The 18,799-nt window shown below is 38.0% G+C and overlaps 1 protein-coding gene across 7 annotated transcripts in view; it reads left to right on the top strand.

Annotated features, from left to right (window-relative positions):
• Positions 1 to 18,799, top strand: part of RPS6KA6 (ribosomal protein S6 kinase A6) — a 171,512-nt gene that overhangs the window by 18,996 nt on the left and 133,717 nt on the right. For all 7 annotated transcript variants that reach the window (XR_007474917.1, XR_004476398.2, XM_049705089.1 and 4 more), the window contains one exon: positions 13,179 to 13,238. Coding sequence is in view for 5 of the 7 variants with exons in the window: in XM_049705089.1 (XP_049561046.1) it covers positions 13,179 to 13,238 (60 nt within the window). In the remaining 2 variants the exon portion in view is untranslated. The remainder of the gene's footprint in view (positions 1 to 13,178; positions 13,239 to 18,799) is intronic.

Raw genomic sequence — 18,799 nt, 5'->3', positions numbered from 1 at the left:
ATGCACCTTTGGTGAATTATTAACTAAAATGTTTCATATACTTTTTTCCTGTATTTTCTTTTTGGCAAGAAAACATTCACACATCAGGTATTTATTGAGCACATGTCAGACACTGTGCCAGCTGCTTTAAGAACATTATATTCATCCTGAAAACAAAATGGGGGTTATCATGATAATATGTTTTGTTGTTGCACAGTGAGGTAAATGTGGGTGTTTGGAAGCTGGATCTGATGTTTCCAGGTAACCTCAGGATTCTCTTGGAACAAATGTTCCTAAGGAACTGTTGGGCATTTGGTCTAGTTCTGTTGACCAAACAGGGAAAGGGAACTGTGGATTTGAGTAGATGGACACAATATGCTAGGAGAATAGATGAATTCTAAACAAGACATGGTAGGGGGATACCAGTAAGATTGGAGGTAACTAAGGTAAGGGGATCTCAGTACTCAGTGAGTAGTCTGGAGCACTGATGATATATCCAACAGTCTGTTTGATTTCCTGCAGTGGCTAGACTTTGGGAAATGTGGATTAAGGGATTATTTTCCCAGGCGTAAGGGGTCTGTATGGATATTAAGAGAGACATTATAACAACATAACTCTAGTGAAAGAACTATGCCAAGAAAAGTCAGCCATTTTAATATAAAGGGGAGTAAGGGTGCCTCATTGGCCTTGGTTATTGAAAGAATCCCAAGCTGAACAGATTAATCAGATGGCCAAGAATTGGGGCCAGAGGCTTATTCCCAGCAGAGTTAAAGCAAGATCTATGGTTTTCATAGAATTACCACCAACAGAGGATGCCCCACTGTATGTAGTAGGGCACAGAGCATTAAGAAACCTGTAGCCACAAGGAAGAGTCCCAAAAGTTCAGTTCTCCAGTCCTTCAAAATTAGGGGACCAAAGGGCCAGGGTCACTTTTTCTGAACTGTCATTCTAGTTGTAAACCCATTCATGAAAATTTTCACTCTTTGAAAATGTGTCTAATATAAGAAGGAGTATAAGGAGAGTGGTAGGTTGATGCATCACCAGATATTACATGATGAAGGAGATATCACAACTCTATGGTGACCACAATTAGAACAAGGGTAATGAGAGAAATTTCATTTCTGGGGATCATGGAGAGTACTGGCCTGGTCCAGAGTCTTGGAAGAGCCATCTATATCAGGTGTCATCTGTTTCACTTCTGGGTCAATTTCAGCTTTAGGTCTCCAACTGTTTCAGAGGCCCACTCAGGTGGAAACACCTTTTTAAAATGTGAAAAATGAATCCAAGAATCAGTGCTTTTAAGTTTAGCAGCATAGGGGTTGGTTAAAAGTATTATGATAGGGTCCCTTCCATCTGGGCCGTAAGGAGTCCTTTAAAAGATGTCTTTTCCAATAAACATAGTCCCCTGGTTGTAAATTGTGGTGGTCTATACCTTTGTCCCCTGGGAGCACAGTGTGAAAAGATTTTTCAACCAGGTGCTCATTTTTCTTTAGAGCTGTAATGAGACTTTAACAATAATGTAAAAGGTCTCCCTCGACTAGAAGTGGCTCATACAGTCCTGAGTCGTGAATCATGGGCCTTCCAGTGATTATTTCAAATGGTGACAGTTTCTGTTTTCCAAAGGGTATAGATCTTCAGTTTAATAGAACTATGGGTAGCAATTTAAGCCAACGAAGGCTGAAGGCCTTAGAGAGTTTTGCCAATTGAGTTTTGATTATGCCATTGGTCTTTCTACTAGACCAGAAGATTGAAGATGATAGGCACAGTGGAAATGTAATACAGGCCAGATCACAAACAGCATTTAGAATTTGTCCAGTGAAGTGGGTACCTTTATCTTTATGTAATTCCAAGGGCATTCCCCAAGTAGGAATAGTCCTTTCCAACAGTATTTTGTCTACTGCAAGGGCATTTGCTCGTTTGTAAGGAAATGCTTCTAACCAATGGGAATACATGCAGACCATCACCAGAACATATCTGTATCCTTGAGAGTGAGGCAGCTGGATAGAATCCAGTTGCCAGACAGCAAAGGAACAAGGAGGCAAAGGAAAGTGGCCTTGAGAAGTATGAGTAGGTTTTACTTAGGACAGATCTGACACCTCTGACATATTTTGGTTGCTACTGTGGGAAAAGGTTTCAAAAAGTATTGTTTTCCCCAGGCTTTCATTTTATCAGTTCCCCAATGAGTCATTTCATATGTTAATCTTAACATGGTTTCTTGAGTGACTTCAGAAAGAGCAGGGCAACCATTTGGCCCATACCAAAGCCCAGTATGTTGATCAAATGTGCATCCTTCAGAAACTCACCTCTGTTCCTTAGCTGTAGCATGCAATTGCCCATCTCTGATAATACCCTTTCAATCTTGGTGTCCTTCCAAGTAGTAGGTAACATGGTGTAAATAGAATGACCAACAGGAGGAGGTTCCTTTATGGAGCCTGAATCTTGTAATGCTGCCACCTTAGTGGCTCTATCTGCTCATTAGTCCCCTTTCCTTCCTCAGTGTTGTCTTTGGGACATGCTAGGACCATTATTATTGTCAGTTGTTGTGAGCAAGATTGCATCCTGTAAGGCCTTAATAAAGGGGCCACTTTAAATTTAATTCCCCCCTGAGGTCAGGAGACCTCTGTTTCCAAAGCATTCCAAAGTCATGAGCTACTCTAAAAGCACACCTGCTTTCTGTGTAAATGTTAGTGTGTTTGCCAGAGCCCAGAGTACAGGCATGAGTGAGTGCTTATAGTTCAGCTTGTTGGGCTGAAGAAGTAAAGGGCCAAGCATTGGATTCTATTAAAGTGAAGGGAATAGTGATAGCATACCCAGTTTTCAGATGCCCATCATCATTTCGTAAGTAGAGGTCATCGGAAAACTAAGAAGCATCGGAGTTGTCTAAAGGTGTTTCTTGTAAATCTGGATGTGGACTAGTCAAAAGATCAGTTGTGGTTATGCAGTCATGTGGGGTCTCATCTCTTGGTGATGGTAAGAGAATAGCAGTATTTAGGGAGTTACAGTGAGACAAAGTGACATTTGGAGAGGAAAGCAATAAGATTTCATAAGATGTAAGTCAGCTAACAGATTGTGTTGTGTATAGTGTGAGTTACTGAGTATCTCAACAGAGTGAGAGACAAACACTTGTAAAGAAGACCCTATAACTGTCTGTTCTGTAGTCTGCAGAAGGGCAGCAGTGGCTGCTGTTGCTCAAAGGCAAGGTGGAAGTCCTTGAGTTAAGGGTTCCAACTGTTGGCTATGATAGCCGATAGGCATGCTTTTGTCTCCGTGCAGCTGAACGAGCACTCCAAGGGTATTTCCATTAACTTCATAGTATAAAGGGAAGAGAATAATTAGGATTTCCTAAAGCAGGGGCTGTGGCCAACTGAGTTTTTAAAGTTTTAAAAGCTGACTCAGCCTCATGATTCTAAACAAGAGGATTGTGTCTCTTGTCCTTTAAAAGGGAATAAAAGGGTTTTGCATAAAAGGAGAAATTGGGGACCCAACTCCTATAATAGCCTGCTAGCCCGGAAAAGCCTCTCAACTGGCATTTGGTGACAGGAAGGGGAAACTGTGATATGCCTTGGATGTGTGTAGTATCCAGCATTAGCCTTTGAGGGGTAAACAAATGACTCAAGCATCCTACCTTGGTTTTGCTGACTTAAAGAAAAACACACAACATAAGAGTTGTGAGTTGAAGTTTTATTCAAGGACCTTAATGAACACCTTTTTATATGCCCAGGAGACAGCCTCTCCATAGGTCTGAGGGAACTGCTCCACGGAGGTAGGGGAGAAGCCAGTATATATATGATTTTTTAGCTGGAGAATATGTGCAGGCAAGCATAATGCATCTTCCTTAAAGATTACTGCTAGTCACGAAGAACAGATATCTCAAGTTATGATTTCAGTGCTTTTCTATGTATGGGAAGATGCAAGAATCTGGGTTCATTAAAATTCTTCCTGAGATATATATCTAACTATTTAAGGGGCCTGCTTGTCCAAAGCACAGAGCATCCTGTTATTGTCTTAATTTCCTCTCAGACCGTGCTGTTGGTCAGTGACTGCAGTGGGTTGTGACTTAATCCTTGTAGAACTGGGTGGTGAGCAGAAACACTCTTTGCTCTTCTTTGTTTATATCTCGAACAAATTGGAACTTAGCCCTTGAGACCTTATGTTCTTTATGTGCTAGCTGAGTGAGGAGCTGTAGGCTATCCTTGAGGCTTGCTTTCTCAATGGGGGGAGCATAACAAAAGGTCATCACCATATTGGAGTAAAGTAGAGCCTTGGGAAAAATATAAATTGGCCAAGTCTTGTCTCAGGATCTGTGAAAAATAAGTAGGGCTGTCTGTGTAGCTCTGAGGCATAACGGTCCAAGTAAATTGATGTCCTTCCCACATAAAGGCAAACAGGTACTGACTATCTGGGTGGAAAGGAATGCTGAAGAAAGCACTACATAAATCTCTGACTGTAAAGAACTGTGTGTTTAGAGGGATTAACTTGAGAATGGTATGAGGGTTGGGGACCACAGGGTGACACGGTATGACTGTATTGTTTATAGCTTGAAGATCTTGAACAAAATGCCAACCTTGACCATGAGGCTTGCATACGGGAAGAATTGGTGTGTTGCAGGTACTGGGGCATGGGCTCATTAGGCCCTTCTGGAGGTGTGCCTCTACATTGAGATAAATTCCTTCCAGGACCTCAAGCCTGAGAGGGTATCATCCGAGGTGAGGCAAAGTTTTATTAGGGTCTACCTGGATCTTAATTGGTGGTGCTGAATGAATGCATCCTATGTTATTTAAAGAGGTGGGCCATAGATAGGAAGAACAGAATTTAGCAAATCCTTGTGATTGGGAGTTGACAAGACAGGAGCAAGGAGGGGATCTCAATATTAGGACTAGAGTTAGAAGTAGATCTTGAGGAGTCAAGGATATGTAAGTGTATTTCCCCTTTTGGGAAAGAGGAAATATTAGGTTTTAATTTTTCCAGGAGGTCTCAGCCCAAAAGGTGTACATGAGCAGAAGGAGCAAGAAGGAACTGGTGAGTTCCCTAAAGAGAGCTTATCTTGAAAGACAAGGGGGCCACCATTTGTACTTTTTCTGTACTCTGAAGAAGGGGGGCCTTGAGGCTGGTGGGATTCAAGACAGACAAAGTTGCTCCTGTGTCCATAAGAACAGTAATAGCCGTGGCTCCTATAAAAAGGTCCAGTTCTCCCAATGGGAGTACTGGGAAGACCCCGACACTTTCCTCAGAGCATCCCTATTCATGAGTCTACAAAAAGGAGGCACTTCTCAAATTTCTCAGAAAGTTCATGAAAAAAGTCAGAGCAAGGGGTCTCGGGCTGCTAATAGGACCTTCTTTTTAACTTTAGGCAATTCTTCCAGTGGCCAGTCTACTTACAATAGTGGTGGGCACTTGGCTCCTGGAAGTGGCCCTTATGGGAACTCTGGTCTTTCCATTGAGGTGGTCACTGAGCAGCAGCAGCCAGTTGATGCAGTTGCAAATTCATGATTTTAGTGGTCTTACATTTTTTTGTATATTTGATTGTTAGATAGCTGATTAGCCAAATTGACTAGATCAGGAGAGACCACTGTTTCCCAATTTGATCGTACCCATTTCATCAGCAGTCCAAGTTCCTCATCTAGTCCCCAACAAAGATTGAATTAAAGAGGGTTGAATATTGTTTACCCCAGCATGTAGTCTGGAGTTTTCCCAGAATACTAATTTTAGGTATGAATGATAATCATGGACAGTTTTATCAGGTCTTTGTGTAGTAGACTGAATTTTCCCGTCAGTGGGGTGCGGAAAAGCCTAAGGAATTGCTTCATGAAGGGCTTGAGCCACCTGAGAAGCTGGTGCCATCACACTGATATCCTTTCTGTGGATATCATCTAAAGGGTGAAGCCAGCTGGCAGTAGTTTGCAGTGTCTGGCTTGATTTTCTCCAACTAAGATTCCTTTTAGTTGATACAAGTCAGAGAAGCCTGGATCATAGGTTTATATCACAAGGTTAAATTCTTCTGCAAAGCGGAGGGGATCCTCAGTGACCTTGGGAAATTCCTTGGCTATGACCCGTAATTCTGCAGGGGATGAAGGCCTGTAGTCTACCAGATGGCAAATGCCATCAGTGTTCAAAGTAGTGACAAAGGGAAAGGTTTTTATTGGAGGGCTAGGAGGTGGGGGTAAAGATTTTGGAGGAGGAATAGGAGAAACAGAAAGATAGAATGGCAGCTCAGCAAGTTTAGGATACGTAGGAGCCAAAGGAGAAAGAGGGGAGGAAGAGGGCCCTTGAGCCTTTTCTGGAGTATTTAGATGAGAACATAGATCTTTATTTGCAGCAGTGAGTTTGGAAACAGTATCCTGAAGTGAAGCAGTTTTAGATTTGCAAACCTTTTGGGTTTCATGAGCTCACTGGGAGGCTTCAATGTACTAATTGAAATAGGCTTCCCATTCTATTTGTTTAGTTTTAAACCCTTTAGCTTCTAATTGTGCACATAAAAAGACCAATTTTGAAATTTCAGAAGTTCCCCATTGTAGCCAGATGTTATCTCTGGTATACCATTGCCATTCATCTAGCTAAGCACAAGAGGCAGCACCATACTTTTTGTACAGGTACCCAGCTGGAGGCCCAGATGGGCGAGAATCCTCCCCCAAAACAGTCTTAGACTATGAACATCCCATTATAGTGCACTCACCAAAAGGGAGCAAGCCCTTAAGCAATTGACCAAACAAAAGACACCCACAATATGGGCCTGACTCTCAACCTAGGAGGGGGGTTTGGGACTGAGAGGACTTATTACCCAGACCCAACGCCACTGGGGAGGCGACAGAGCACAAGGGGCTCATGCAAGTATCTTGCTCGAATCCACGGCGGCTTTGGAGATGGGAGGAAGACTGCTTTGGATCCCAATTCTGACACCAAAAACGTCAACCAAAAGGACCATAAACTGTAAAGAGGCAGAAAGACAGTTTATTTGGGGTCTTAGAATTGCAATTCGGGGATCACAGATTCTGGAGGAACCCAGAATAGTGTCCCACTGGAAGAAAATAACAGGTTTTTTAATAGGAAAAAGAGGGCAGTTAGCATAGGCTTTCATAGGTTGTTTACCAAGAATTTGGATTGGAGGGTAAAATTGTTCTTTACATGCAATTGGGTTTTGAAATGTATCTCATTCATTACTAGGGAAAGGTTTGTTTTCTTTAGTCCAGAAAAAATCCAGTTCTCAGCATTATTCTTTGCTTTTAGCAACACAGGAACTATTCAGCAGTTTTAACTTAGAGCGTTCAGCAAAAGTCCAGCATGAACAGCAAACATGGAGGTCCTCAGGTCACATGTCATTCATTCCTGACATAGTTCTTTTCACAACTCATACCAACTTTCCCAAAGTAACCTGGATGATATTTGTAAAAGTTGATCCTGTGTTGATGCATGCCACCAGCATTACCCTGGCCTCCTGGATACTTCTCGTGTTTGCCAGTGCAGTCATGGCTATGGCTCACATGGCCCTTAAGTGTTTGGGTCTTCCTTAGTCTGGATGGCATGTCGGCAGCTAAGATCTGTGATCAGTGATCTTTGATGTTACTGCTACAATTCACTGAAGGCTCAGATGATGGTTAGAAGTTTTTAGCAATAAACTATTTTTAAATTAAGGTATGTACATTGTTTTTTAAGACAATGCTATTGCACACTTAATAGACTACAATATAGTGTAAACATAACTTTTATATGCATTGGGAAACCAAAACATTTGTGTGACTTGCTTTATTGCAATAATCTCTTTATTGTGGTGGTCTAGAACTGAACCTGCAATATTTCTGAAGTATGCCTATATACAGACAAAGACCTTTGTTTTAGGCAGATGTGGACCCACCTCCAAATTTAGATCTGATTTGCTGTAGCTATTTAAATGAAGTGAAAATAATCGAAGAACTCTTGTTTCTGAATCTTTTAGCAACTAACCTGTAAACATGAAGCTTATTTGAGAGAGAACATTTTCTTTATATGTGAACTTCTTAAACATTTTTAACATTAGGTACTATATAAATATAGGACTTTTGTCTACTGGGTGGAATTTGGGGATCCTGGAGACTACTTGAAAGTTTAATACTATCAAATTTGTTGTGAATACTGGTGTCCTAGGTATGTTTTGTTAATGATTTACATCACCCATACTTCTCACTTACCTTGTACCTTGTTCTTCCTTGCTTGTTTATCTCTCTACTTCTTTCTTCAGTATATCTGTCAACACCAAGTCATGAGCTTCTTGAGTTTGACACTGAGAAACAGATGTATGCTTAATAGTGTTAGCATGGCCAGATTGCAGTCTTTTTACAAAACTCTGTGCACTTATGTGTTCATTTCCCACACCACCTCCAATTCTAAGGATCTGAAGGGAAAATATTTTTTCTCAGTTTAATTTTCCATGATGAGCTGCTTTTGTCATTAGCAGTAAGAAAATGATAGTTTTGGGGTGACCTATATGATTTTCTGAGATCAGGTGAGTACTTTGACTCAGTTTAGTATTTCTATTTGTCCAGAATCTTTTAAAGTGATCTATTTAATTATTTTCTGAGAGGATGAAAATAATTTAAAAGAATTCTCCACTAGGCTCTGATATGAGAGGGTGTTCACTTGGGTTTGAGTATTTGAGTAAATTATTACTATCTTTATAGTTGTTGATAAGCTTTTCAGAATCTTATGTAGGAATTTTTTTCTTCCCTATTTGGCACTTAATTGGGGAAAACAGCCTATCTGCCTGCTTTTTCAAATTATAAATTTTATTTTTGAAATAAAGGTTTATCATCCCAGAGAATTCTGAAAATGTTTTTGTTTTCATGCAGGTAAAAATGACTTAATTTATAGTAAATATCACTGAATACTGAGGTCCTTTATAGGAATGAATATTCTTATGCTTCATGCTAAATTAATCATAAGATGGTATGAATTGGAAGTAACCAGTAACTGAGGTAACAGAGGAAAGCAGTATTACCTTTTTCTACAGATAGTCCTGAGAGCCATTTTGTAGTAAAATTTCAGTATTCTGAAATTTCAGTATTTCTGTCTTAATATTGGTTTGTGGACTCTCTTGCTGAATGTGCCTTTTCCTATATGCTAGTGATGATTTCATTACCGTGTTTTTTTTCATTCCCCATAGTCTATATGTGCTTTTGAGTTAAGATGATAAATAGTGGTGCTGTTTATTGAAATCGGGAACCCTGGGGGAAAGCAGATTTATGTGTGTGTGTGGGGGAGATCACTAATTTGTTTTTGTATTGGTTATTTTTGAGACATGTGAGATGAGCAAGTGGAAATGTCAAATAGGCAGTTCGTTATATGGATCAGGAGCTCAGAAGAGTAGTGTCTGAGTAAATGTTAGTCATGTCAGTAAATTAGCTATCTGGGGAAAGAATGAGGAGCGAGATGAGAAGGTGAGCCAAGTCCATTTCCTGAGGATCTACAATGTTTCAAGGATACTGAAAAGAGCAAAGAAATTGGAGTAAAAGAAAATTAAAGTATGGTATCACAAAAACGCAAATAGAAGACAGTGGTTGGTCAACTGTGACATGCTACAGCAAGGTCAAGTAAGATAAGGACATAATTGGTGATGAACCATCATTTATTTGGTTCTTGTTGAGATTTTAGAAGAAAGATGCTAGCCAAGTAAATAATGCAGGGTAAATTACTATTTAATAAGTTAATTTTAAAATTTACCTACAGTAAAATTCACTCTTTTTCATGTAAGGTTCTGAGCTTGGACAAATACGTAGAGTTGTGTAACCACCACCACAATCAAGGTATAGATTAGTCCCATCATTCCCCCCCGCCACCCCCCGTGATTCCCATTGGTGCCTACCCCTGGGCCTAACCTCTGACAACTGCTAATCCATTCTCCATGCCTTATAGTTTTACCTTTTCAAGAATGTCCTATAAATGGAATCATACAGTATGTAGCCTTTTAAGGCTGTTTTTTCCCATTTACTATATAATGTATTTGAGATTCACCCATGTTGTTGAATATATCAATAGATAATTCCTTTTCATTGCTGGATAGTATTCCGCCTTCCTCTCTCCCCTTCCCCTGGAAACCAGTGATATGAATTCTTTCCCTATAGCATTTTTCAGTCTCATATACATGTAATCATACAATATTTAGCCTTTTGGGTTTGGATTCTTTGTCATCACAATGCATTTAAAATTTATCCATGTTGTTACAAGTATCAATAGTCTTTTCCTTTTTATTGAGTAGTATTCTATTCTTTCTCCACATTGAAGGACATCTGGAATGTTTCCAAAAAAGTTATGAACAAAGCTGCTATACACATTCATGTATAGAGATTTTTATGTTAACATAAGTTTCCATTTATCTCAGGTAAATATTCTCTTACTGGTTTCTGACCTCCATGATTTCTCATAAGAAGTCTGCAGTTATTTAAGTTGATGTCTATGTAATGTGTTTTTCTCTCATTACTTTCAAAACTTCTTCCTTTTTTCTTTTGATTTAGAGTAGTTTAATTCAGGTATGTCTTGAGGTGGCTTTCTTTAATTTTATACCTTTTGGGTTTCACTGAGCTTCTTAAAACTGTAAATTTATAGTTTTCACCAAATTTGGGAAATTCTCAGCCTTTTTTTTAAAAAATAGCTTTATTGAAGCATAATTCACATATCACATAATTCACCCTTTTAAAATGGACAACCTTGTGTATACTTAGTATACAGTTCACAAATATGTACAACTGTCACCACAGTCAATTTTAGAACTTCTTTGTCACATCAAATAGAAAGCTTTTACTATAGTTTTAGCTATCACCCCCATCTCCCCATCCCCCAGCCCTAAGGAACCACTGATTTACCTTCTGTCTCTACAGACTTTCCTCTTAACATTTTATGTGGATTGAATTGCCATTATTTATTTAATTTTTTCTGTGATGTTAATGATATAGATTTTAGATCTTCTGGTATTGTTCCACATGTCTCTAAGACTCTGTTCATTTGCTTTTAATAATTTTCACTCTCTTCTTCATATTGGTTAATTTCTATTGATCTGTCTTCATTTATGATTTCCTCTGCCATCTCCATTCTTTTATTGAGCCCATCCAGCATTTTAAAAATATTTCATACATTGTAATTTTTAGTTTTAAAGTTATTTACATTTGATTTTTTATAATTTCTTTTTCTCTGTCTATAACTTTTAATCTTCCCATTCAAGTGTATTTATTTTCACCCAAAAGAGCATAGTTATAATAGCTGCTTAAAGTCCTTGTTAGCTATTTCAACATTGGAGTTGTCCTGGAATTGATACCTGCTGATTTTGATTGTTTCAGCAGACAGTCTGTGTGGTTAGGTTCAGACTCCCAAGTTTTATCTCTCCCTTTTGGGTGTTGGTTCCAATGTTAAATATGTTTTCAGAGTGTTTGGGTCAGCACCCTGCATTTGCCACTTAGTGCCTGTGCTAAGTCAGTGGTTTAGTCTGAGACTTGAGCAGTGATTGATATTGCAGTTCCATTTTCAAAGCCTGTTTTAGACTTCTTTGGTTCTGTTCCACACATGTGCAGTTTGCTGTTGAGGCCAGGACTGTGTCTGTTCATACACAGAATTAGGGAATATCCTTTTCCCATTTGATCTCCTCCATGATTTCCTCTACGGATTCTCCAGTTGACATGGACCTTTTATTCTTCTTCCTCTGACCAGAAATGTGAATTTCTTGCATAGTCTTAGCCTTTCATGCTGTTACATAGCTTTGCACTGTTGGGGCTGCCTGTTGGGGTGAAGTGAAGGAGAGAGTGAAAAAAACAACAACAGGGATTACTCCCCATACTATTCTTATACGAGCCTCTTTTTCTGGTTCCTCTGACCAGAGAGAGAGGTTTTCTCATGAATGAGGCTTGCCTTGGAGCAGGAATGGCAGTCAAAAAAGGGGAAAAAAGTGGGAAAGAAAGAAAACGTAGGGTTCTCATTATGCTCACCAGCTTAAAAGTGTGTCTTTTTCTGGTCCTCTGTTTAGGAAGTGGGATTTCTCTTGGAAATTTTGTTCATACAGGTGTTCCATGACTCAGTCTCTCCTTGGTTCAAAATCAAGAGATAAAGGTGAAAAATAAACCCAAGAAACTCACCAGAGTACTAGTTACTATTCAAATTTTGATTTCCCTTCCTAATCTGCTTGCTATTATTTAGTTTTCAGAGTCCTCAGGTAGTTGCTTTTTGTGTTTTCTCCAAAGTTTTTAGTTAATAATCAGAGGAGAGATGGTCTTATTCCATCTTGGCTGTCGTCAGAAGCTCTATTTAATTTACTTTTTTCTTCTCTCTTTCTTTTTTAATATTTAAAAAATTTTCTGTGGACTCATAAATAGACAGTGGTAAAATTTATTTTTTAGACCATCTTGCTGTTGCTTAATTTTCAAACATTTTAAATCAGTGGTTGGCAGACTTTTTCTGTAAAGGGCCAAACAGTAAATATTTTAGGCTTTGCAGGCATAGGTTCTCTGTCAACTGTTCAACTCTGCTGTTGAAGTGAGAAAGCAGCCATAGATAACATGGAAACAAATGGATGTGTCTGTGTTCCAGTTAAATATTATTTATAAAAACAGTGGGCCAGATTTGGCCCATGGGCTACAGCTTGCAGACCCTTGATCTAAGTTCTCTATGCTTACTCATTCCTGAAGTATTGCTTGAAGAGTAGTATTATACACTAAGCTTTGTATTTTGAAATAATTTTGTTTCCATGGCCATTTATATTTTTCTCCTATAGTTTATTATTTCTTCTGTAGAGTAACTCAAATTTTAATTGAACTGATCGAAAGGAAAGGAATTCACAACAGTGCAATTATATGAAACTCTTCCCATCCTAATTTGCTTTGAATATATCCTCACAATAAATTTCCTCTGTGGTATTTTTCCTGTCTCATATATATTTGGTTTGGGACAGTCCTAGTGAATGTATACAGGTCATATGTTCAGTATATGTTCATTCACCATAGCAAAGCTCTAAACAATATGAAATGAAATACACAGCTCTGAAATTCAAGGATTTTCAAAGACAATCTGGAAATCATATTAATAATGTTCCTTTTTTAAGTACCTTCTATGTGTCCTTTGTCCTTTTGTGTTTCAGTAAGTGTGGATCTTGTTAAATTGTGAAGGGCAGTGCCTAGGGTTATATTTTTCTTAGTTACTACTCTTGTTCTATTACTCTTGAACTTCAGTTTTTGAACAATATTTTTCAGGTGAATGGTCTTAAAATGGTTGATGAGCCAATGGAAGAGGGAGAAGCAGATTCTTGCCAAGTAAGTACCCATGTTAACTTATTAAGCTACATTTTTAGACTATAAGGAAAGAGAATAATATGAAAGGAGAAAATCTATCAAAGAAATGTATTTAGGTAAGTTAATAAGCAAATTCAATTATTAATAAAACGGCAACAGTTCAAAATATAGGCCAGATTTTCTTGCCAGAAATTCTTATCCATAAAGTTTTTTTTAACAACTTTATTGGGGCATAATTTGCATGCCATGAAATTTATGCATTTTAAATGTAATGGATGAAATTTTTATTACCAGTATATGAGTAACTGGATTATTTAAATATAGAATCCACTGAATTAAATAAGACTGTCTTCAACTTTAGGGTAGAAAGGAGATCTAACGAGAAAACATTTAACTAAAAGGATAAACTGAGGTCATTTAAAATCTATTTCCTGGCTTTCAAAAAGGATTGCATGTAAATTATTTCAGAAATTTCTAACTAGTTTAAAAGACTGCTTAGCTATTAGGTCATTCTATGCAAGGCCTGCAATCCTAGTCTCTCATTTTACAAGATCTAGTTATACAGAAGAGAGTTCTTAAGATTTTAGGGAGGGTCTGACTAAAGTAGACATCCCCATCGATGTTGTTATTTTGATTATCATTTCTGTAGATATTTTCATAGAATTGTAGATTTTGTTTAAACCTGGAAGGAGCCTCAGAGATAGTATTCTATAATACCTTCATTGTATAGATAAGTCTACTGAGACCTGTAGAGGTTATTATGATTTATACTAGGCCATAAAACTAACAAGTAGCAGAATCAAGGCTTAATGACCCAGTGTGCCTCATGTTAGGCCAGTTGTGTATTGTGTAGATGCAAAGAAGTGGAAAATAAGGCAAGCACTGTTCTTTTCTTATTTAGTTGTGGATAAAATCATCCTTCATGTCTTTATTTTCCCCCTGAAACAGGTTAAAGTGAATTTTTCTCAGATAGGAACCAGCAGAGAGATTAAAATTGGGTTTGTCCAAGACTCTCCTTTGAAATGTCCTATGTAAAAATCAACTTTCTCTGCAGATACTGACGTTATAACAATAATCTCAGTTCTGATTAACAAGATGGGAGGTAAAATGTTGTCATTTTAGCTTTTGTAATTTACATAATAACTTTTATGTTAATTTTGAATGTAATTAAATGTAAACTTCTATCAAAATCATCTAGAGCTTTATCTGCAGATCATATGCGCTAAGGCATAGTAATATTTATGTTGTTAGTTTATAAACAATAGAGTGTAAGGAAATACAAAGGCAATGGGGAAGTGTGCATTTCAGTATTAATAAATTAACAGAGAAATACCATGCCCCACAACACAGGAGGGAAAAAAATGTGTGTGTGTATGTATGTATGTGTACATGTGTAGCCAATGTAAACACATAGACATATACATAGGGTTATTGCTAAATATTTACCTTTCTAAATTTAATTAAAAAAATGATGGTACAAAAGAACTTATTTACAAAACAGAGTCACAGATGTAGAAAACAAACTTATGGTTACCAAAGGGGAAGGGGGGAGGGATAAATTGGGAGATTGTGATTGACATATACACACTACTATATATAAAATAGATAACTAATAAGAACCTACTGTATAGCACAGGGAACTCTACTCGATACTCTGTAATGACCTATATGGGAAAAGAATCTAAAAAGTAGTCGATGTATGTATATGTATAACTGATTCACTTTGCTGTACAGCAGAAACTAACACAGCATTGTAAATCAACTATATTCCAATAAAAATTAATCTTAAAAAATGAGCCAAGAAGTACAGTTTTAATGGAAAGACAGTAAAAATATAGTGCTCGATGTTAATGTGATTTACATTAGGCAGTCAACTTCAATGGCTAGAAAGGGGAATCTAAAGTTTTGCAGAATAAGGAACCTAGAATCACTTCCAAGGATTTGATTTAATTTGTGGCCTGAGTTATTGGTCCTTAAAACATTATGTATTTCTGCTGTGTGAGAGTTCAAATATTCATTTTGTGTCAGTTAAATGATCTGGGTGATAAGAAACACTAACCATATAAATTTTATTTTATTTTAAAATTATTTTGCCTTGCCTCACCTGGCTCCTGAGTCTAGCCCATAACTGATCACAGGGCCATGGGAATACTTGGTGCTGCGTGGATTGGATTTGACCAAAATCCTGGGTAGAGAACAGGGGAAAAGTGGGTTCCCAAAGGAAATTCTGGGAGCTGTTTTACCAGATGAGTGATGCTCCCTACTCTCTCTGAGGGAGGCAGGACAGAGAGAGCACTGGATTGAGAGGAGGCCTGGGTTCCCATTCTGGTTCTGCTGTGGACTCACTGTGTGACCTTGAGCAAGTTACTTATTAACTTCTCTGGGCCTGGCTGTAAAATGAGGGGATGAGGTGGGATGCTCTCTAAGGGACCTTCCAGCATCAACAAGCTTACCACTCGGGGGCTTTTCCCATCTGTTTAGTCCATCTGTTTTCTTGTGCCTCTAGATTCTAGTAGTAAGAATCTTTAGAAAACCCAGTGGGTTTTTTGTAGGGAAAGTTTTGGAGAGTAGGGCTAAGTTTGGGAACTGTAGCAGGGCTAGAGAGGTTTAATTTTCCACATGAAAGACTGGGTTCATGGGAGAATTTGGGGCCTGAGCATATGTCCAGGGGCTACTAAGATTTAGGGCTTGTCTGCCACTGGGATTAAACCTCACCCTGTGCCAGGTGTCAGGGCTTAGTATGTGGCCAGAGTTGGGGTCATTGTGAGCGTTGGGTTTTTTTTTTTTTAATTTTCGAATTTTACTTTATTCTTTTATACAGCAGGTCCTTATTACTCATCAGTTTTATACACATCAGTGTATACGTGTCAATCCCAATCGCCCAATTCATCACACACCCACACCCAAACCCTGCCGCTTTCCCCCCCTTTGGTGTCCGTATGTTTGTTCTCTACATCTGTGTCTCAATTTCTGCCCTGCAAACCGGTTCATCTGTACCATTTTTCTAGGTTCCACATATATGTGTTAATATACGATATTTGTTTTTCTCTTTCTGACTTACTTCACTCTGTATAACAGTCTTTAGATCCATCCAATTCTCAACAAATCACCCGATTTCGTTCCTTTTTATGGCTGTGTAATATTCCATTGTATATATGTACCACATCTTCTTTATCCATTCATCTGTCGATGTGCATTTAGGTTGCTTCCATGACCTGGCTATTGTAAATAGTGCTGCAATGAACATTGGGGTGCATGTGTATTTTGAATTATGGTTCTATCTGGGTATATGCCCAGTAGTGGGATTGCTGGGTAATATGGTAATTCTATTTTTAGTTTTTTAAGGAACCTCCATACTGTTCTCCACAGTGGCTGTATCAATTTACATTCCCACCAACAGTGCAAGAGGGTTCCCTTTTCTCCACACCCTCTCCAGCATTTACTGTTTGTAGATTTTGATGGTGGCCATTCTGACCAGTGTGAGGTGATACCTTATTGTAGTTTTGATTTGCATTTCTCTAATAATTAGTGATGTTGAGCAGCTTTTCATGTGCTTCTTGGCCATCTGTATGTCTTCTTTGGAAAAAAATCTATTTAGGTCTTCTGCCCAGTTTTGGATTAGGTTTTTGTTTTTTTAATATTGAGCTGCATGAGCTGTTTATATATTTTGGAGATTAATCTTTTGTCCATTCATTTGTTTGCAAATATTTTCTCCCATTCTGAGGGTTCTCTTTTCATCTTATTGTTTCCTTTTCTGTGCAAAAGCTTTGAAGTTCTATTAGGTCCCATTTGTTTATTTTTGTTTTTACTTTCATTACTGTAGGAGGTGGGTCAAAAAAGATCTTGCTGTGATTTATGTCAGAGAGAGTTCTTCCTATGTTTTCCTCTAAGAGTTTTATAGTGTCTGTTCTTACATTTAGGTCTCTAATCCATTTTGAGTTTATTTTTGTGTATGGTGTTAGGGATTGTTCTAATTTCATTCTTTTACATGTAGCTGTCCAGTTTTCCCAGCACCACTTATTGAAGAGACTGTCTTTTCTCCATTGTATATCCTTGGCACCTTTGTCATAGATTAGTTGACCATAGGTGCGTGGGTTTATCTCTGGGCTCTCTATCTTTTTCCATTGATCTATGTTTCTGTTTTTGTGCCAGTACCATATTGTCTTGATTACTGTAGCTTTGTAGTATAGTCTGAAGTCAGGGAGTCTGACTCCTCCAGCTCCGTTTTTTTCCCTCAAGACTGTTTTGGCTATTCGGGGTCTTCTGTGTCTCCATACAAATTTTAAGATTTTTTTGTCCTAGTTCCATAAAAAATGCCATTGGTAATTTGATAGGGATTGCATTGAATCTGTAGATTGCTTTGGGTAGTATAGTCATTTTCAAAATATTGATTCTTCCAATCCAAGAACATGGTATATCTCTCCATCTGTTGCTATCATCTTTCATTTCTTTCATCAGTGTCTTATAGTTTTCTGCATACAGGTCTTTTGTCTCCCTAGGTAGGTTTATTCCAAGGTAGTTTATTATTTTTGTTGCTATGGTAAATAGGAGTGTTTCCTTAATTTCTCTTTCAGATTTTTCATCATTAATGTATAGGAATGCAAGAAATTTCTGTGCATTAATTTTGTATCCTGCAACTTTACCAAATTAATTGATTAGCTCTAGTAGTTTTCTGGTGGCATCTTTAGGATTCTCTATACATAGTATCATGTCATGTGCAAACAGTGACAGTTTTACTTCTTCTTTTCCAATTTGTGTTCCTTTCATTTCTTTTTCTTCTCTCATTGCCATGGCTAGGAATTCCAAAACTATGTTGAATAATAGTGGTGAGAGTGGACATCCTTGTCTTGTTCCTAATCTAAGAGGAAATGATTTCAGTTTTTCACCATTGAGAATGATGTTTGCTGTGGGTTTGTTGTATATTGCATTTATTATGTTGAATTAGGTTCCCTCTATGCCACTTTCTGGAGAGTTTTTATCATAAATGCGTGTTGAATTTTGTCAAAAGCTTTTTCTGCATCTATTGAGATGATCATATGGTTTTTGTTCTTCAATTTGTTAATATGGTTTATCACACTGATTGATTTACATATATTGAAGAATCCTTGCATCCCTGGGATGAATCCCACTTGATCATGGTGTATGATCCTTTAATGTGTTGTTGGAATCTGTCTGCTAGTATTTTGTTGAGGATTTTTGCATCTATATTCATCAGTGATATTGGTCTGTAATTTTCTTTTTTTGTAGTATCTTTGTCTGGTTTTGGTATCAGTGTGATGGTGACCTCATAGAATGAGTATGGGAGTGTTCCTTACTCTGCAATGTTTTGGAAGAGTTTGAGAAGGATGGGTGTTAGCTCTTGTCTAAATGTTTGATAGAATTCACCTGTGAAGCCATCTGGTCCTGGACTTTTGTTTGTTGGAAGATTTTTAATCACAGTTTCAGTTTCATTACTTGTGATTGGTCTGTTCCTACTTTCTATTTCTTCCTGGTTCAGTCTTGGAAGGCTACACCTTTCTAAGAATTTGTCTATTTCTTCCAGGTTGTCCATTTTATTGGCATAGAGTTGCTTATAGTAGTCT

Source organism: Orcinus orca, chromosome X, assembly GCF_937001465.1.
Source record: "Orcinus orca chromosome X, mOrcOrc1.1, whole genome shotgun sequence".
NCBI classification, from domain to species: Eukaryota; Metazoa; Chordata; class Mammalia; order Artiodactyla; family Delphinidae; genus Orcinus; species Orcinus orca.
The sequence above is the reverse complement of the archived record's forward strand: the minus strand, read 5'-3'. Positions and strand labels throughout refer to the sequence as shown.